This window comes from Hippocampus comes, unplaced genomic scaffold (genome assembly GCF_001891065.2).
Source record: "Hippocampus comes isolate QL1 unplaced genomic scaffold, H_comes_QL1_v1.1 scaffold186, whole genome shotgun sequence".
Lineage (NCBI taxonomy): Eukaryota > Metazoa > Chordata > Actinopteri > Syngnathiformes > Syngnathidae > Hippocampus > Hippocampus comes.
Window position 1 is genome coordinate 644,228 of NW_017806236.1, and position 20,761 is coordinate 664,988.

At 40.8% G+C, this 20,761-nt stretch overlaps 2 protein-coding genes across 7 annotated transcripts; one reads left to right on the plus strand and one right to left on the minus strand.

The window, feature by feature from the left end:
• Nucleotides 1-791: 791 nt before the first annotated feature.
• clpxb (caseinolytic mitochondrial matrix peptidase chaperone subunit Xb) lies at nt 792-11,223 on the minus strand. 5 transcript variants are annotated; one of them, XM_019856987.1, is made up of 17 exons: nt 10,799-11,223; nt 10,255-10,332; nt 9,035-9,195; nt 8,813-8,927; nt 7,966-8,120; nt 7,800-7,850; nt 7,469-7,577; nt 7,098-7,139; nt 5,629-5,805; nt 5,344-5,508; nt 4,583-4,671; nt 4,086-4,250; nt 3,711-4,010; nt 3,538-3,630; nt 2,884-2,990; nt 2,620-2,671; nt 792-2,056 (listed from the first exon to the last, which is right to left on the minus strand). In XM_019856987.1, the coding sequence occupies exons 2-17, from the start codon at nt 10,307-10,309 to the stop codon at nt 2,018-2,020; spliced, it is 1,875 nt and encodes a 624-aa protein (XP_019712546.1). In that variant the 5' UTR covers nt 10,310-10,332; nt 10,799-11,223; the 3' UTR covers nt 792-2,017. The 5 variants fall into 5 exon arrangements, with proteins under 5 accessions (XP_019712546.1, XP_019712545.1, XP_019712547.1 ...); XM_019856986.1 differs by lacking the exon at nt 792-2,056 and having other exon boundaries at nt 2,150-2,671; nt 10,799-11,222; XM_019856988.1 differs by lacking the exons at nt 792-2,056; nt 7,098-7,139 and having other exon boundaries at nt 2,150-2,671.
• Nucleotides 11,224-12,977: 1,754 nt separating this feature from the next.
• Nucleotides 12,978-18,793, plus strand: LOC109507515 (aromatase-like). 2 transcript variants are annotated; one of them, XM_019857003.1, is made up of 10 exons: nt 12,978-13,224; nt 14,521-14,664; nt 15,651-15,801; nt 15,867-16,021; nt 16,367-16,543; nt 16,621-16,735; nt 16,885-16,999; nt 17,130-17,292; nt 17,799-18,040; nt 18,113-18,793. In XM_019857003.1, exons 2-10 carry the CDS (start codon nt 14,529-14,531, stop codon nt 18,413-18,415), a joined length of 1,557 nt encoding a protein of 518 aa, XP_019712562.1. In that variant the 5' UTR covers nt 12,978-13,224; nt 14,521-14,528; the 3' UTR covers nt 18,416-18,793. The 2 variants fall into 2 exon arrangements, with proteins under 2 accessions (XP_019712562.1, XP_019712563.1); XM_019857004.1 differs by lacking the exon at nt 12,978-13,224 and having other exon boundaries at nt 13,551-14,664.
• The last annotated feature ends 1,968 nt before the right edge of the window (nt 18,794-20,761 follow it).

Genomic DNA, 20,761 nt, shown 5'->3' on the forward strand with positions numbered 1-20,761 from the left:
GAAATTAAAATAAATAGGGGCAGATAATCACTCCACTATTGCACAGTAAAAGAGTTATTCGTCTCCTTGTTACTTCTAACATTATTGCACAATCGCACTTCCATTATGTATATTCAAAGCCGTTTTAAAATGGTACTGTGGTTGTTTTGATACAGATTTGAAGGTGGATTAAGGTTGTGCTTCAGGGAGAAAAAACAAGGACACCACTTTCCGCAGATTAACAGATTACATAAAGGTGCCAACACACAAGCGGAACACCATCTTCTGCCTGTCTGCCACACGCACGAAGTGAACCGTCGGAGCCTGGACATTTATGATCGCCTAACAACCACTCGCAAAAGCACTGACTTTCAATTCCATCCGAAATTATTATATTTAATCCCTCTATTTATTTTCTTTAAAGGATTTCCCATGGCGGTAGTGCTTCCAACAGGCTAGTGCATGTGGTTGTTATATTATTTTTTTGTCCAACCATATTTCAGTATGCTGCCATTTCAATCTATTGTGCCCAAGGCTTTCAGAATCAGCAATGTCACTTTAAATATATTAGTAATAGTAATTTTTAAAGTTAATTTCAAATTAGAATTGATTTTAAAAAAATGTATATTTATTATTTGTTTGGCCACATGTCAGTCACATGCTGTTGATTTTGCATCGTAGACTATCAATTGTATCTAGGTTTCTATAAATGTGATGTATTGATGGTGGCATTAAAAGCATTAAGTCCACACTTAAGGCCCAGCCAGGTATCAAATTCACAGCCTGCCACAAATCAAACGGACACGAGAGGATAAAGTGGATACAGATACATTTTATTTAAATTTTGAACAATGACATTGTATGTGGTGGGGTTCACAATGGTGTTGTGTAACAGACAACAAAGAGAAAACGGTTTTGAAAAAAAAAAAAAAAAAAAGGTAACTAAAAAGCAGGGTCTAGTTTAATGATGCCGGAGCACATTTTAGACGTACGTATAAGCAGTGTGGTTCAGTTGAAGAGCATCTTAATGAAAGACCACTTGATAGCAACAGAATATGACGTCACTAAAAGGTGGAGCAAGAGAGACATAAAAATAACTATAAAGTCCTTTTGGGATATGTCCTTTCCAACTTTTTTTTTTTTGTGTGTGATGGAAAATCCGGATGACGTAAAGAGAAATAAACACATAAAACTTTAAATGTCATTGACTTAAAGCCAGTTTGCTGAACAGCCCTTGAGTCTGAGATCAACACGTGTACGGACATACAGTATATTGTCTAAAAAGCGGGCTGAACACCAAACATGAACTAATAACCATTGTGGCTGCTTAAAAGCTCCCCATCACTTCTCGCGGGCTGTTTGTCGAGCTGCTCGTGTGACGTTTGCTTCACGCCTTGCTCTCTTTTACAAGGTTATCAAAATAAGTTTCCACATTACTGCCAAAAAAGCAGAGCGGCACATTGACAGCCGGACTGTACGAATAGTGTGGCCACCATTTGGACAATGGTGGTAAAGAGGATATCGTCAAATGATTGACGTGCTTATGGAATATCAGGCCCTCCTGATAGAGGGCATCACTTGACATGCCCCTTCCTTTCATTCTTCTCATTTTTTTTTGGGGGGGGGGGGCATCCATTTGTATTGCTTCCCTTGTACATGGGCGGTCAGTCACAAGAGAAACAAACAAAATTACCTTGCTAGAAACGCTCTCTCACAAATAAAAAAAAACGGATTATCTTTATATAGATAAAATGTTAACAATCACCAGAGATTGAAATAATAATATAAAGGTCCAACCTGCAAGTGCGCTGCTAGACACGCACGCACCCATACAGACACACGCACACACAAAAACAGACAGACAGGACCCCAGGTTGTTACACTACTTGTTCATGATGACACAATCGTCAGGCACAAGCACCTTCATTATCCCCAATAAAATGTCCATATTTTGTTTTGTGGGGCCTCAAAGAAAACCCCGAGCTGGTATCACAAAGGGCAGTAACAAACTGTCTTTAGGTGAAATGGATGACGTGGTTCAGTTGTTTGCAGCGTCCGCCTGTCGCGGCCAGTTCTCCTCGTCGATGCCAGAATCGTAGTCGCTTATGGAATATCAGGCCCCCCTGATAGAGGGCATCCCTTGACATGCCCCTTCCTTTTATTCTTCTCATTTTTTTTTGGGGGGGGGGGGGCATCCATTTGTATTGCTTCCCTTGTACATGGGCGGTCAGTCACAAGAGAAACAAACAAAATTACCTTGCTAGAAACGCTCTCTCACAAATAAAAAAAAACGGATTATCTTTATATAGATAAAATGTTAACAATCACCAGAGATTGAAATAATAATATAAAGGTCCAACCTGCAAGTGCGCTGCTAGACACGCACGCACCCATACAGACACACGCACACACAAAAACAGACAGACAGGACCCCAGGTTGTTACACTACTTGTTCATGATGACACAATCGTCAGGCACAAGCACCTTCATTATCCCCAATAAAATGTCCATATTTTGTTTTGTGGGGCCTCAAAGAAAACCCCGAGCTGGTATCACAAAGGGCAGTAACAAACTGTCTTTAGGTGAAATGGATGACGTGGTTCAGTTGTTTGCAGCGTCCGCCTGTCGCGGCCAGTTCTCCTCGTCGATGCCAGAATCGTAGTCCTCTTCTGCCTGCTCCTTGGCCGGAGTCCTGCAAAACACGTGGAGAGCCCGTTTTAGGTTTACGACGTCTATTTAAAAAAAATAATAATAATAAAAAAATAATAATTGTATTGTAAGACTCTCCCCATTCTTGTGACGCGAGCAGTGGGGAAACGACGCTGTAGAGAACGGTCAATCACTGCGAGATGACCGTCGCAACATTTACAGTGAACACATTCACACATGGAAAGCGACGCTGACCTGATGTATCTGGGCTGCGTTTTCCCTTGGACGACCTCTTTGTTCAACTCGACAGCCATGATGTCAGAGTGCGGCACCTCAAACATTGGCTCCAGGAGGAGTTTTTCCTGTGGTGGAAAATAAACACGTTTTGAGTCAGGTGGGGGATTCAGCATTTTTATCTTCATTAGCAGTGCAATTATTTCTTCTTCTTCTTATTATTTTTTTTAAGAATCAGATCCATCACTCTAAAACTGATTCAGCATTATTGAACAACTAAATGTGTACGTGAGGTGCCGGTATTGGTTTTGTCCGCTTGGGTGACCATCCGTTAGTTTGGCTTTGCAATAGACACATCGCACCCTCCATTGTAAGTGTGACGTGATCAATTTCATCCTGCTTTTGATTATGCTTATTTCTATGGGGAGTGAGATAGATTTTATTTATCGTTTCAGCCCAATCCTCCTGTCACATCTGGCTGAGTTTTGTCATGAGGATTCATGGATTCAACCTGAAAGTAAAAGTCCCTTCATAAAATGTGGAGAAAGTAAAAACAACTCTTGGCCCATGCCCAAATTCTACACAAAACAATAATGAAATGGAATTGTTCACAGACAAACAAGTCTGAAGAAAAACGACGGAAACTCTTGACACACAAAATGCCGAATTACGCACCATGATTGATCTGAGCCCACGAGCTCCAGTTTTTCTCTCCAGAGCCATGCGAGCGATGGCCTTCAAGGCATCTTGGGTCACATTGAGTTCACACTGAAATCAAAAACATTTTTTTTGTTTGTTTAACACTTGGAAAAACATAACTAATCCTCCCGAAGCTGCTTCTTCCTTACTTTATCCATGCTGAAGAGCGCTTGGTACTGAGGCACCACAGCATTGCGCGGCTCCGTCAAGATACGGACGAGTGTTTCTTCATCCAGGCTGTGGAGCGGAACCACTACGGGAAGACGGCCCACAAACTCCGGGATCATTCCAAATTCAATCAGGTCTCTGGCTTCCACGTGCTTCAGCAGACGGTCCTTTTCCTCAATCTCGGCCACCGTGTCCGTCTCGCCGCTGGTGTTGGCCAAGTCTGCTGCAGCTGCTGCACGGCGACCTTTGCCCAGATTGGATGGGGTTCCAAAGCCTAAATACTGCAAGGAATGACAACGATAAAAGCAAATGCAAACAAGACCACGTACGTCTGTGGACGGGCGTGTAAGAATTACCTTCTCGTTTTTTCTTCTGCTTATGATTCTATCAAGTCCATTAAAGGCACCGGAGGCAACAAACAGGATGTTAGTTGTGTCCACCTGCACCGTCTCTCCTCGCAGCTTTCGGGAGTTTTTCTCAGGAACGTTGACAATTGTACCCTCTAAGAGTTTAAGCAACCCCTGACAGGAAGACAATAAAAAAAATGCTGAGTCAGCAACAAAAGACGTGCTGCTTCTTAATGTGTGAGACGCATTTAATTCGTGGTTCATTTGTTTTAGCACAGGCCTAACGCATAAGACCACATTGATGTATATTTGATATTATTCAGTGAAATACAGATTCATTTCATTCACGTATTTGTTGGGTAGAAGAGGACCTTGAATTAAAAAAAAAATTGTACAGTAAATCACAATTGCCCCCCCCCACCCAAAAAAAAAAAAAAAAAAAAACAACCACACACATTTAGCCCAACAATGAACTATTCTTGCAGAGGTGCACTTGAATTTCTGACCTGCTGGACTCCTTCTCCTCCCACATCCCTCAGTTGATGGATGCCAGGCACACTGCCGATCTTGTCCACCTCATCCAGAAACACAATACCTGCACGTACAGACAACCAACTTGGTCAACCGGTGCCTTTTTCTCAAAACTCCACTCGCATGCATTGTATTTTCTGTAATAAGCCACGGTTGCTATTTGAGCTTTTCATTTCATGGTGTAACTCACAAAACTAACCACTCTGGCCAAAACATGAGGTACACCTCCAAAGTCTTATAGTGATTCTAAGTTGCTGAAGTGGTGAACTGCACAGTATCATACTGAGAACCGTTTCTCGTATTTTCCTCTAATGTAAATGAGACCAAAAGAATGTGTCGAGTGCGGCTGATGCGGTGGTGTTAAACGCCATCGTTAAAGCAGTTAAAGAAATCTCACACACCACCGCAGAACAGTCCGCAATTCAGTACTATGTAACTTTTAGAAGGACCTTGATGCATTTACAGTACACGGGCTTTAATTACAGCTACAACTTCGATATTATTAATGTAAATGAGACCAAAAGCATGTGTCTAATGCGGCTGATGCGGTGGTGTTAAAGCAGGAAAAGAAATCTCACACACCACCGCAGAACAGTCCGGACCTTGACGCATTTACAGCACACGGGCTTTAATTACAGCTACAACTTCGATATTACTTGAAACTCAATCAGGTTGTGGGCAGAGGGGTGTTGAAAAGCATAGCCCCCCCTCCCCCTTTTTCCCCAGCCCAACCCACCTTGCTGCGCTTTCTCCACAGAGTAGTTGGCGTCCTGCAGCAGCTTGGCAATAACCGACTCGATGTCTTCTCCCACATAACCGGCTTGAGTGAGAGTGGTGCAGTCGCATATCGCAAAGGGGACATCCAGGCAGCGAGCCAGCGTCTGTGCCAACAACGTTTTCCCTGTGAAAATACCGACCGGCCCATTTGTATGTTGAAACGTTGAAGTTGTATTTCACGAGATTGTTGACTGCTGTGAAACATGACGAGCGGAGGAGCACTGCAGTTGTGAAAATATGGTACCTGAGCCAGTTGGACCCAGAAGTATGATGTTGCTCTTCTCCAGTTTAATGTCAGCATGCGTGGAGTCCAGGACCTCCCCGCCCCTTCGCTCTTGGGGCGCCTGCTGGCTGCTCTGCTGCTGCATGGAGGCTCCCAAAGCGTTGCCGTGGGGGCTGATCCCTGCGATCTGCAGCAACTCTGCAACCACAAAAACAAAACAACATACTGGTTACACTGAATGACAGATTGATTCCATTTCTGAGAAGAAATTTCACAAGTGACAGCAAAAAGCGAGGAGATTTCCAATTCGCCCCGAAGCGGACTTCCAAAACAACAACACTGAAACGGGTCATTTCTTCAATCGTTCAATATGAGCAGTCATATAAAGTAGACCGAGACTCGAAATAAACACGGCAGAGTCCGTGCCAGCGTGGATGTGTCAAGTGAGCGGTGCAGGAGTGTAAATAGCAAAGTGCAGATGTGAATGTAGGTCAGTGGGATACTTGATATTTTTGTCTGCAGAGTATCTGGCACAGTTTTGAAATCTGGTGCGAGCGCGGTCAAGGCACAAAGCGCATGCCAGCTGGCATAGAATTCGACACCGTTTGACGTGGACTGCTAGCACACGCTCACTTGGATGTACAACTGAAACCGAAGGTTTCACCATGCTTTTTGATCAGATTTACGTGATGTTGTGTATTTACTTTATTGGGAAAGAATGATTCTTCCAAATGATTTGTGGTTTGGTTCATGTGCTTTAGTGTGGTCAATGTACGTTATTTTAATACGTTTGTAAGCTACTTTTGTTTCGATTGCTTCAGAATGTCGTTAACTGTTGTGTTTGTGAATGATTTTAGCTGCTGTGTCTTTGCTTGTGTGAAGCACATTGAGTTGCCTTGCGTATGAAATGTTCTACAAAAGACAAAAAGCTTTGCCTTTTAAAAGTCCAGGTGTACAAATAAAATTCCTGTCCTCTAATAAATCACATCTACTTTTTGCAGAGTAAATTACATTTCCCAGCCACTAATATGGAAATACCGTATGATGTCTGTGTAATGCTCGTTGTCCATTAATATTTGTTGTGAGGGAAATACGTCTGCAACTGTCCGATGTTATCATCATTTACATTTTACGAGCGCTCCGTTTAATCTTCTTGAGACAATATTTTAAAGTTTGACAACACTTTTGTGTTACTCCCTGCTGCCCCCAAGATGTCCCCACAGAAGAATGATTTCTTTTCATGATAAAGCGATAGCAAAATCAATTTCCATTTTCAGAAGGAATCGTTATCACGAAGCATTGATAGATTAGAGTATCTTTTTTTTTTTCCCATTTCAACCTCTATTAATCCGTTATTGGACAGAGATGCCGAAAAAGAATCAGGTCTGTAAGATTTTGGCATTTGTACAATATATGGCAACGAAACAGGAAAACAATCAAATAAAAGCTATGTGCTGGACAGGAATAATGATGGCGGCCCGATCACTTACTTGTGAATCTGTATTCATCCTCTCGTCTTCTCATCTCTAGCTCTACAGGGAGAGGATCAAAGTGCTCACATCAATATGATCATTACCACTACACACGTTAGCAACACAGCGCCTACGATGCAGTTCAGACTGTGACATCATTATTGAACAAATGCCAAATTATACAGCCTCAACGAGGGAAGCAAAAATTACGCAACCGCCGCTCTCACTTCTCCGTTTTTACAAGTAGGCGGCAGTCAACTCTGCCTTTTCTGCAAAGAAACAAATTCACTTGAGACCTACCTCTTCAATTTCAGATACAGTAAGCTTTGAGTTCCTTAAATATCAACCAGGCAAAGGAAACATAACATTGGCAAGAATGCAGTACTGACCCCGAGGTGTCAGAGAGGGTTGTTTTTCCACCTCCACCTGCTGGCGACTGCCAGCGGGGATATTGTTGTAGATTCGCTTGTAGTGATTGTACACGGCCACGGCCAGCACCTTCTTAGCAAAGGACTGGCCCACGACATACTTGTCAAGGTAAGCGTATATCTGAGGGGGTGGAGGGTGGGGGGGATAATAAATTAGCATGAATGTTTAATGGGATAAACCATGAGGTTGGAATTGCACTTATTTCATTCATTTGGTTTGCTTGTCACCTTCTTGGGGGGAGGGGGAGGTTTCTGTGCAATTGTAGTGATTGTACACGGCCACGGCCAGCACCTTCTTAGCAAAGGACTGGCCCACGACATACTTGTCAAGGTAAGCGTATATCTGAGGGAGTGAGGGGGTGGAGGGTGGGGGGGATAATAAATTAGCATGAATGTATAATGGAATAAATCATGCGGATGGAATTGCACTTATTTCATTCATTTGGTTTGCTTATCACCTTCTTGGGGGGAGGGGGAGGTTTCTGTGCAAAAGCCAGTTTGACAGCTTCCGCAGCAGACTCGGGCTCCTTGTTTAGTCCCTTCTTGGAGTCCGTCTCAGACAATACCACAAAAAAGTGGTGGCATTTTTCACACTTGACGAATCGTGTTGATGCTAAGAAGAAAAATAAAAGACATCCAGACACACAGCGAATTAGACAAAAACAACATGACAAATGAAAATGTGGCTAGAATATTATAAAAGTAAAATAAATAAATAAATCTATATCTCCACATCTATTTTTCAATGAAATGATTCAAAAGTGAGTCATAAAAGAGAAAATTAATACTGAGCAGCTACAAAATTATGGGCACAATGTAATTAGATTCAATATAATATGAGGTTTTCATTGACATCTTCAGTTATTAGTTTAACAATAGGTTCATAGTGCGTTACATTTTAGCACAGGGGGCTGTAATGTATGTCAAATCCTAAAAAAGGCATGCTTGCGGTTAGTGAGGTTGTCAGCCATGTTTTTTTTTCCTTTTTTTTTTTTTTTGTTTACTTTCAACTGGAATGCTTTGAGGTCAGACCCCGGAAATTCACCGAGTATAATTATCCTATTTCCAAGAAGTCTGGAATGCTGGAATGGAGCAACAGGTCATTGCCACAAGTTGAAATCACTTGCATACAGGTTATGCAATTACAGCAGAGCTCAAATACTGCAAATACACAATCCGATAGATATTCCAAGTGTAATTCAAACTCGCGTCAATCTTTATTTTACGGACCGGGTTAGAGAAATGTCTTTCTCTGAGCGGCTTGCTCCATGCAAGCCGATTTACACTAGTGCCATGTTTACTCACAAACAAAGGTCTCCACATGTGTGCAGGGGTCTCCACATTTAGGGCAACGGAGCTGGCTCCCTCCCTTGCCGGATCCTCCGGAACCCGAGGCCCTCTTCGCCTCACTGATGCTTTTCTGTGTAGACACGATATTGTGGTACGGTACATAACCACCCTCACCAACCATGTACAGAGGAGACGGCCATTACAAATAATATAGGAGAAGGCGTTCCAAAAGATTACCTTTCCACCATCGCTGCCGGTGTCCTTTGTGGTGCCATCCTTGGAGGCAAAGCAGATGGCAGTCTCAGAAAATGATCTCACCCACACGTGGGGCGGTAGATGAGTGTCCCTTGAACCATGACGACTCAGAGAATAAAACTGCAAGCGTGAGCAGGACAATCCTAGAGTGGAGATAGCAACAGACCCTTCGACTCAAAATGTGCAATAAAAGGCAAAAGTCAACTTCTCCAAAATCTACAAAAAAGAGAAAAAAAAAAAAGAAAAAAGAAAGCCATGATGGCCAGCCAAAGATTTAAAAAAAAGAAAAAAGCTACATTGAAACAGACTCTCCCAGCTGCTTCACATGCAGCCAAAGCAGTAAGAAATGCCATTATGTGTGTTCATCCACTGTTAGTTTCCTTCCATGAAAAATCATTGTTTCAATTTTCTAAAGAGAAATGATTTAATCTGAAGGTCATATTTTTCCCCAAACTGCTACAATTCAATTCACTGGACCCCAGGTGAGTGTGTAACTTCGACAAATTAGTGACCAATCGCATGTGTTGAAAAGGCCTTGCTCATGCTGATGATGCCACGATAATGGCGCAACAAGCCTGATTTCAGAAATGCAAGGATTCTGCCTGATGCCAGCGATAGGTTTCAGGTAAAATTATATTTATGGGCAATATCTGAAACTGCACATTTGAATTTTATATTTTGGTCTTATTTGACATTCATGCCCATTTTAAAACTTGTGTGACTTGTTAATTGGTCAACATTTGAGTAGTGTATTGTTCTGAAGACTTACTCAAGTAAATATTTGAGGGATTTATTTTATTATTATTTTTTTTTACTTGTGTCTTTCTATTCTTAAGTAACAGTAATCTTACTTGAGTACAATTTTGGTCTACTCAAGCAACCTATGGCCTTGGCCCAAAAGTAGGGTAACTGAATTAGACTATGACGGTGCAGCAACGAATGTCTGCCCGTGGCGTTACGGGGCACACGTCGTCAAAGTCATAATGTGTTTCGTTCTACAAATCATAAATAGAATAGAAATTACCTTGTGGCATTTGATTTCAATTGGTTTGCGTGTCAAACGCGTTACTTCAAAAAATACAGTGCGTTTTAGGCCACTTGACATGTCAAAACAAACTGCCCTCTCTGTTATTAGCTTGAGACCTACTTTCCTCCTCCAACTTAGCAAAACAACAATGTCATGCAGCTTCAGCATTCCTTACCTCGATGAGCTGTATTTAGGAACAACCTTGCAGCCGAGCTACATGGGCAGGACATAACTCCTTTTTTGTGTCAAAATCCTGAAAGCACATTTGTAGGCACAAAGTGGTTAAATGAACATTTTGCTGTCATCGGATGCCATGGCGTGCAAAGCTAAAGCATTTCATAACTACAGCGTCACGGTTAGCATTAGCACATCAGGTCACTGGCTAATAAAGACTGCGATGTACGTAGTTTGTTATTTCAACAACGTGGGTGGAAAACACTGACTGACTGCGATATTATTCTTAAATGTCGTATACGGACATCTAGAATAAAGAGGCAAAAATATCGACACATAAACAACGCAGCAAGGCTAGGTTATGTCAGCAGGAGGTAACTAACATATGCTAGGCCTGGGCCAGCGTCACGTTTGTCCCTCATCAAACTACTGTCCTGGAGAGGAAATCTGGCACAGTGACAGCTTTAAAAAAATGACTGAACTATGCAATTTGGCAAAAAATAACTAATGCAGCAGCACTGAAAGCCATTTCTGGTTCTACTCACGAGGAATGACGAAACCAGCTGTAGTCTTGACAGCTCCCTTGCTTGAAAAGAAATTGCTTCAATTCTCAATAGTTCACTGTGACAGGTCCACCTATGTTGACATACTAATATCGCAGTACCGGTCGGGTGGAATGGAAAGCGTCGGCTTGTTGGGGCCACTGCTTCCCAGGTATGATGTAAGCGAGGTTATGAAGTAGGTCGGTTGCCCCGACTGCGACTGGCTAGCGAGATAGCTAACTAGCAAGCTCGCCTTCTTGCTTGCGCGTCGGAGCGATTTCGCTACGTAGAAAAATGACATGGAGTCTTGCGTATCCACTCTGTTTCAGATCTGCCGTGCTTGCTCAACACTCTGGAAGGAGGTGCTCTTCTTCTTCGAGAGAGAAGCCAAATTTGACGAGATGTGTTTATGTGGTGGTTTTTATGCTTTGACGCTAGAGGGAGACAACGTCTAAATTTACGACACCACGAGGAGCCCCGTCATTGGTCCGAGCATCTGCCAATCATATTCTTGAAATCATGCATTTCCCCACCTTCTTTTGTCACCGGTCTCGACAATGGTCGACGTGTATGACTTTCTTCAGAACGTCAGATAGCGGTCATGTTTTTATTTCTAAGATAGATATTCATAATTTAACTGTGTGTGTGACATTGTGCGGACACAATTGTGTACGATGTCAATAAATACATGATGTGACGAAGTTGTTTTAAAAAATGTTTTTTCAAAGACTTCTTACAAACTGATTTATGGGTTAAAAATAAATTCAAACGAGTGTGAGGGTGCGTCAGTAGCAGAAGTTGATTACTCCGTGTTTATTTATAGGATTTGCATATTCATGTGCTATAATTTCCGTTTGGTTTTGATTAGTAGGAAGGATTGTTAAGAAGATCTCTTCTTTAAAAAAGAGCTTTCAAAACTGCTGCCGTTTCATCATAACGACAATTAGGTCTAAATGTTTACTTCCAGTTGTAGTGTGGCATTTCCCCAAGTGAATATTAATGATGCCATGCTCAGAGTTTTTTTCTGTGTACTTTATTATTATAATTAGTCTAAGTACAAATATTGACATGAATGCCACAGACACATTTGCTGACTTGATTCAGGTGCCAAATGTAGATTTGGTGAGTCTACGTTGATTTGAATAAATGTTTTCTCTGATTTCGATGCTTTTGAATACCAAAATATGCATTTCGATTTTGCGATTTATGGTTTGGAATGTTCTGTCTGACTTTTTCATATTCTCAAGATTCGCGCAACTAATAAAATTGTACTTGGAAAAACGCCATGCGGTTTAACCGTGCCCGCTTGAGTGCGTTAGTAAATGGTTGACATAAAGGTACTGTGAACTTAAATTCACAATCGCAAGCAAGAGAACATCTTTTTAAGTGTACTATTCAAGATGACCAGTCCAGGATGTAGTGTTCCCTTGCCCCAAGTCATCTGGGACAGGCTCCAGCTCCCCGTGCCCCAGACAGGATAAGCATTACTTACATACGACCGATAGAGGGCGCTGGCAACACATGCTACCCCTCGATATATTCTTAACTTATTTTAACGGTTTAGTTTTACTTTCTCGCTCTAAGTTATGATACAGTGAAAAAAAAAATATATATATATATATATATATATATACACACAAAAAATTGATGCATAACAACAGTGAGTGTTCCAATCCTGTCACCCTCTACGACAACAAGCAAAGGCGGTTTTGGGGCCAACTCGGCAACGTTGGAAAACGGTGCAATGTGTTGATCAAGATCATGTGTTCATGGTCACCGAGCTTGAATGATGTCTCCAACATCCACATTAATTCTCTTCTCCATTTTTCTACTTTACAATTTCAGCTATTATTTTCTGTCCTCCCTATGCAGTAACAGCAGCATGGACTGACTTATTACTCATTATTCTCGTTTATTCTCCTTTTTGGAACAGTTAAATCCTCGCTCCCTTTGACACGGGTCAGTCTGACCCAGCTAATTAAGTTCCCCTTGAAAAGACTCCTCACTCCAAAGATTTGGGAAGCGGGCTTTCTTCCTTTCTTCCTTTCAAACAAAACGCAATATGCAGCAAGGCCACGTGAAGACAAATTGAAGAGCTTCGCTTTTTCATCCTTATTAATAAAAACACTTCTTTGGCAGGGTGGCGTGAGTTCTTTTTGAGGTTGCTTTGTGTCTCAGATGTGCTCTGCTCACTGCCTTGAACGCGCTGTGGTACTCAAGATGCCAAACTGCATGTGTTTCTAGGCAACAAGGAAGAAACTGAAAGCCTTTTAAAAAATAAATAAATAAAATAAAGGATTTAGTAACTCTGAAGGCATAGTGATTTATTTTGTTGGAGAGAGGAGCTCATCTTATAAAACAAGTGAAGGAAGCACTGCATCCCCTCAGACGGCACACCAACGTGACAGCAGCATCGGTGGAGCGCAAAGGTGAGCAAGGCATCTTCAATAAGAATTGCTTTATGAACTATATTGCGTTGAAGAAAAACAGTACAAAACGGCCTTTTTTTCTTTTTTTTTATTTACAATTTACAGAATGGGGTTTTTTAAATGTGTTATCTTGGAACACAAATTTAGACTTGTAAATTGTGACAATTAGAACTGCCGTTTTTTCTGAAATGTGATTTTATGAGTGAATGCCCTTTGATTGGCTGGCAACCGCATTCAAGGTGTCCCTCGCCTACTGCCCGAAGACAGCTGGGATAGGCTCCAGCACCCCCCGCGCCCCTTGTGAGGATGAGTGGATTAGAAAATGGATGGAAGGATGGATGGATGTATATTCGAAGGGAAACATAAAGCATGCAACACAAAAACAAAATAAGGGCATAATTGTGCAGTTTAAATGACATGGGCTGACCCTAGTATGCTTTTTTATGTTATTAATACATTATTTTTGAACTACAGATTGACTCTAAAATTAACGGTGTTCACTAGTTTGAGATTGCTGACATTTCTCAGTTTTGATGATAGGTCCTGTGATGTACTTTTAATAAGTCCTTATAAAAGTTTTTACCATCTACCGCCCAAAAAAAACAAACAAACAAACTAACACTTTAGCCTTCCATGTTCCACAATCATGACCAACATTAAAATACATTAGTCTAGTAGGCCTAGGTGTTCATAAAAATGACAGTTTATTCATAAAAAGCATATTGACAGGGGAAGTCAAGTAAAAAAAAAATCTATACAATAATGTTAGTTCTAGCGACTCATCAAAAACACAGTATTCCAATTAATATTGCATATGTGACATATGAATAAAACAAGAAAATCATCCTGTTTTTATCCAAAGCAGTGGGCGGACATTTTGCCATTTGCTCACGACTGAAAATGACAAAAGTGCCTTAGGGCTTAGCTTACCACTGTCACATGACTGCTTAATTAATATTCCACAAAGTATTATTCAGAATGTCGTGTTTACACTAGTGGGGCCCCGTAGAATTTATAATTGGAAACAACTTTTATGACTTGATTTCCCCTTTTCTTGCATGTCACTAAAACATTCTCAACAGTTTAACTATTAACACTGCACTAAAATATAAGAGGGGAAACGATATTAAATAATGAACAATGAAAACATACTGCATATCAAAGTTTAAAATAAATTGTACCGGTACCGAAATAAATGTTAAGTTCTTTTAAAGAGTAAATTAAAAGCTAAACAAATTTACTGTATTTAAACAGTGATTCTAGTCGCCGTTTTTTGCTCTGTGGCCAAAACATTAGGTACCATCATGTCACTCCTGGAGGTTCTCACCAACAGCCACACGGTGGGTTACCCGGTGTCGGACACTGTTGCTTTACTGCTTCTTCTGCTGTTGCTGCTGCTCGTCACTGCCTGGGAATGGACACATTGGTCAAACATACCAGGTAATGCCAATGTGCACTATGAGGAACATCATGTAAGTCATTGTGCACACCTCACAATCAGTTCAACAATTAATCCAAGTATGAATTACAGTAATCCTTTGCCTTTGTAGGGGTTACATTCCAAAGCACCCACGCGGTAGAGGGAAATCCGCAAAATAGAACTATGCTCCTCCCGGGGCATGTTTTTTATAGGATTTTGGGAAATTCATTTTCTCTGTCTTTAAACACACTTTCAAAATAATAAAAACACATTTTAACGGAATACATTGCGAGAGAGTTAGTGAAACATTAAAATATTGTACAATGTAACAGTGCACCGATCCCTCAATATGATTACATTTAACAAATCTCTTTTCTTCCGGTAAAAACAAACTGAGTTTCCCACCTCACAATACACAGCAACAATCATACCCCAAATTTTAGATTATAAATTTATCCCAGAGCTGGCATTTTGTGAAGGAGCGAAAAGCAGGATTGAAAAAAATGTTACAGTAACATTTAACAACCCTCAGCAAAAAGGCTGATCTGAAATACTTCATTTTTTCATTCTTTTTCTTTCAAATTTATATTGTGTCAAAAAAAACAGTGTGCCACCATCTAGCGGTAGAGAGTTGAATTACACCCAAAATAAATGTGCCAGGGAAAAAAATCATTTTAAACTGTGCAAAAAAAACAACACAAACCCCAAACAACCTGTTGGAGGGAGAGATTACTGTATTCACTCTCAAATTTAGTGTCAAACAAAACAGTGTGCCACCATCTAGCGGCAGAGAGTGGAATTACACCCAAAATAAATGTGCCAAGGAAAAAAATCCTGTGCAAAAAAATAAATAAATAAAAAACCCCACAAACCACAAACAACCTGTTGGAGGGAGAGATTACTGTATTCATATTTAGGGGATGTTCTTTTCACTATTGGCATAATTGTGACCATGACAAGCACTATAGAAAGTTAAATCAGATGCAATTTTCCTCTCTACCTTCAGGTCCGTCCTTTATGGCAGGACTCGGTCCGTATCTTTCCTATACTCGGTTTATCTGGACCGGCATTGGAACAGCGAGCAACTACTACAACAACAAATACGGCAGCATTGTGCGGGTGTGGATCGACAGCGAGGAGACCCTCATCATCAGCAGGCAAGCCGCTCTGAGGTCAAACAGGTTTTTGCATGATGGTGTCATCAGTTACGCTTCTTTTGCAGGTCCTCTGCCATCTATCATGTCCTGAGGAGCGCCCACTACGTGGCCAGATTTGGGAGTAAAACAGGCTTGGAGTGTATTGGGATGGAAAGGAGGGGAATCATTTTTAACAGTGATGTGGAACTCTGGAAAAAAGTCAGAACTTATTTTTTGAAAGGTGAGGAATTCTTAGTTGTGTGCATCAAATTGGATGGTTTTGTGTACTTGAACTCAATCAAAAAAATGCGTTTAAGGAGAAAAATGATCACAAACACAAATGACTAGAGGTGGCACGGTGGACGACTGGTTAGTACTTCTGGCTCACAGTGCAGAGGTTGTGGGTTTGAATCCGGCGCCGGCCTTCCTGTGTGGAGTTTGCATATTCATCCCGTGCCTGCGTGGGTTTTTTTCCGGGTACTCCGGTTTCCTCCCACATTCCAAAAACATGCATGGCAGGTTAACGGAACACTCTAAATTGTCCTTAGGGGCGATTGTATGTCTTACACATTTTATGAATTGCCAGCCCTGACAGGACCCGGTCTTAAGAGGACAGCGTCCATCTGCGTGAGTTCCACAGCAGAACGTTTGGATCACCTCCAGGACATGACAGACACCTCGGGACACGTGGACACTCTCAATCTGCTGAGAGCCATCGTGGTGGATATCTCCAACAAACTTTTCCTCGGGGTGCCTCTCAACGGTCAGATGAGACTATGCAGTCCTTCTTCATAGTTTGATTGTCAAACTGCCAATACAAATGATCTTTGTGTATTTCAGAGAGGGACTTGCTGATGAAAATTCAAAACTATTTCAAGACTTGGCAAGCGGTTCTGATTAAGCCGGATATATTCTTCAAAATTGGATGGCTGTATGATAAACACAAAAAAGCAGCGTAAGATGCGCTCAACAACAACAACAAAAAAAAAGAACAATCATATCTTGTGTGATACACAGAGCAGACTATCCTTTGAGGAATAGAAAATATTGACTCCGACTGTGCTCATGGTCATGCACTTGACAGTTGTTTTGTTCCATCAACAGCCAGGAGCTTCAAGACGCAATGGAGATGCTTCTTGACTTGAAAAGAAAGACTATTCAAGAATCCGAGAAGCTGGATGACGAGCTGGATTTTGCAACGGAGCTTATCTTTGCTCAGGTGACTTATCAACTGTTCAATTGTCAGGGTCACATTTTTTTTTTTTTACACTTCATTGAACATCAGAAATTACTCCTATTTTATCATTTTTAAAAAAAGAACACTGACACAATCTGATTGGAATGAACAGAACCAAGGGGAACTCTCTGGCGACGACGTGAGGCAATGTGTGCTGGAGATGGTGATCGCCGCTCCTGATACTCTCTCCATCAGCCTCTTCTTCATGCTGATGCTGCTCAAACACAACCCAGACACCGAGCACAGCCTGGTAGAGGAGATGGACGCCGTCATCAGTATGTTGTTTTATACACACACACACACACACACACACACACACACACACACACACATATACATACATATATATATATATATATGTGTGTTTTTTTACGGGAAAAATAGCACTGTATAATATTATACAGTGCTATTTTTCCCGTAAAAAAACACACACATGATAAAATTATTTATTTGGGGGTGGGCGAGGGTTGGACTGATTAATTGGATCAGAGCCATTGTGCGTATGGTTGTCCCGATCCAATCACGTGATCAGAAAACGGGGCTGATACATGTGATTTTCAGATGATGGGGATTGACTAAAAAAGATTGGATTTGTATATTTACTTCATTCCTAAAGTCAGGAATAAAATCTGTTATTTTTATGTGATATGAATCACTGCTGACCTATAGCCTTTTAAAAATGGTATTATGTTGAGATATGATCAGACAAGGCCTTCACCACTGCTGTAGATGGATAACATGTAAAAATGAAATCCTTCACACTTTACCATTGCTGATGCAGGCGAAAGTGGAGCAGAAAATGTGGATTACGCACGTCTGAAAGTGCTGGAGATTTTCATCAACGAGTCGTTGAGGTACCATCCGGTGGTTGACTTCACCATGCGCAAAGCTCTGGAAGATGACGACATTGAAGGCATCAGCGTTAAAAAAGGAACAAACATCATTCTCAACATCGGTCTCATGCACAAGACGGAATTTTTTCCCAAACCCAAAGAATTCAACCTGCACAATTTTGACAAAACGGTTAGTCCGCCGGTACTCTACTACCAAACGCATCGTGGTTGAACCTCAACATAACGTCTCTTCTTTTACAAGGTTCCCAAACGTTTCTTCCAGCCGTTCGGATGCGGGCCTCGCTCCTGCGTGGGCAAGAACATCGCCATGGTGATGATGAAGGCCATCCTGGTTACACTCCTGTCTCGTTTCAGCGTGTGTCCGCGCCAAGGTTGCACCGTCAACAGCATCAAGCAGACCAACGACCTGTCCCAGCAGCCAGTGGAAGACGAGCACAGCCTGGCTATGCGCTTCTCCCCGCGAACAACGCAACATGGATACGCTCTTGACACTGACAATGTCGGCTCAGACTACTTGCTTTCAGCGTCTGTAAAAAGGTGCTAAATTTGTACCTTCTAATGGCTTGTCACTGAGGCATTTTAGGACACTTACAATTTGTAATCGTACACTTTTAGCAACAACGCGTACTATCTAGATCAGGGATTAAAACAGTTCACTTACCACACCTGATCAGTTTTAAATTGTAATAACCATTAGATGGCACACTTCACTTGGTCGCACTTTTACCTGTTCATCTCCAGTAGAGAAGAAGAATGTAGAAGTTTTGATAGCCATAATTGATTTTGCATCATAATAGAATCACTCGAGTTAAAGGAGACTAAACACAGAGCGCGCATTCATTGCTTACGGTGGCAGTGAGTGAACTCAACACGACTCACTTCACAACAAGCAGCAGTTTGGCAGATAAAAGAACACATCTTTTTTTTTTTAAATGGCTTCAAGTTCTTTAATGTCACTCCAAGCTGAAGTTTGACTCACTTCACAACAAGCAGCAGTTTGGCAGGTAAAAGAACACATCTTTTTTAAAAATTGCTTCAAGTTCTTTAATGTCACTCCAAGCTGAAGTTTACCGGCAAACTAAACACAAAACGAGAATTACACCACGTGTATCCAAAACAACCACATAAGTGCCTTTAAATCCGCTAGTTTAATGCTAATGCAATACTGACAGCAGATATTTTTTGTCCTTTGCGAAAAACAACATATTACTGCAGTAACGAAATACTCACAGTAGTCGTGTGAATCTTGTCTGCATGACAGTATTGTACTGCCCCCCGGTGGCAAAATTGCGCACACCAGAAGGAGCTGCAGTGAATTAATCCTGATGCAACAACTGTTGAATTCTTTCCATTCTATTTAATGATGTTACTACATGTTTTTATTAAGTATAATATTATAGAGTGCCATTTCCTTTCCTCTTAAAAGAACTTCAAAATGTTTGTTGTTTTTTGTGTGTCTTCTTTTTTTGGTGAGGCTAGAACAGACGACTGGGATTTCCTTTTATTTCAATGGGGAAAGATGATCTGCGATACAATGGGTTTTGTACAAACTCGTATTTCAAGGCACCCACCTATTGGAAATAGACATTTGATATCAGATAGCACGAAATAAACAATAAAATCTCTTTAGGATTTCTTTAAATGTATTGTCTAATATTACACATCAAATTTGGTTGAACACTTTCCCCTCGTTAATTTATTACAATCTAACAGAAATAATCCCATTTGCCATGTGACATCATGACATGAAAAATAGATTTGAAATGTGACAGATTTTGTTCAATTTATTTTTCTCATTCCTGTCTAGCATTGCTATTCACATTTGTGTTCACCGAAAACAAAATGTGTGACATGATCATTAATAATCAATATTTGCATGTACACACCATTCATGTACAGAATGAAATAATGATGCTGCCATCAGAATTATGGTGCACTTGATGAATTTATTGAAGTTATCGTATTTGCATCAGGCACTCTGGAATCTGAATTTCTACTTCCCTCTGTGCCACGGGCACAAGCCAAACATGTCATCCTTGGCTTAAGAACATAAGGCTTTGGGTTTAAGGTTTGCTTTAGACACACTAAAATGCTTCACAAGTGACAACAAAACCAAAAAAAATAAAATATTTTCTCTCAATTTGTAGTAAATTAAAAAGACTGACTGAATCTATTCTTTCAAATTGAACTAATTCAAAAGACTTTCAGTTAAGATATAAAACCAATAAATATGTTTCTTCAACGCTGCTTAAATACAAAAATATAAGAATTGCTCTTATCCACCTCTCACTAAATGACAACCGGCAAGGTGAGTGCATAGATTAAAACAAGACATGGCATGAAAGGAAAATAAACACATCAGAGAAAGTTATCATCACTACATTTGAGACAAAACGTCAGCTTCATCTGAATCAGTTTTGTCACGGCTTTACAACTTCAGCAATGGTGTCCTCAGTTGAAGAAATTGAACAAAGTGTAGAATTTTCCCTTCAAATGCTGCAACACGTTTTAAGACCCACACAGCAAATTCCAAACAATGCTCCAGCATTTTTGGTAAGCCAATACAAGCGCTTTCTTTCCTTTTCAATAATTCAGCATAGATGGATTTACCATTTTAAGACTCTTTTGTTGTTGTTATTGTGATGGTTCAATTCTTTGGATCCAGATATTGAGCAAGTGATCAATTTAACAACTGTAAAATGTTGGGGGGGGGGGGAATCATATTTAACAAACGTACAGTTGTTGGCCACATCATTAGGTACACCAGCATACTCATGAGATACAACAGTTTGCAGTCTGCAACATGCTGAGGACTGTTTCTAATATTTTGCCCTCGTCTATCTTGATAATTATGTATTAGAATTGAAAGATTCTCATTTCTGTTATGAAG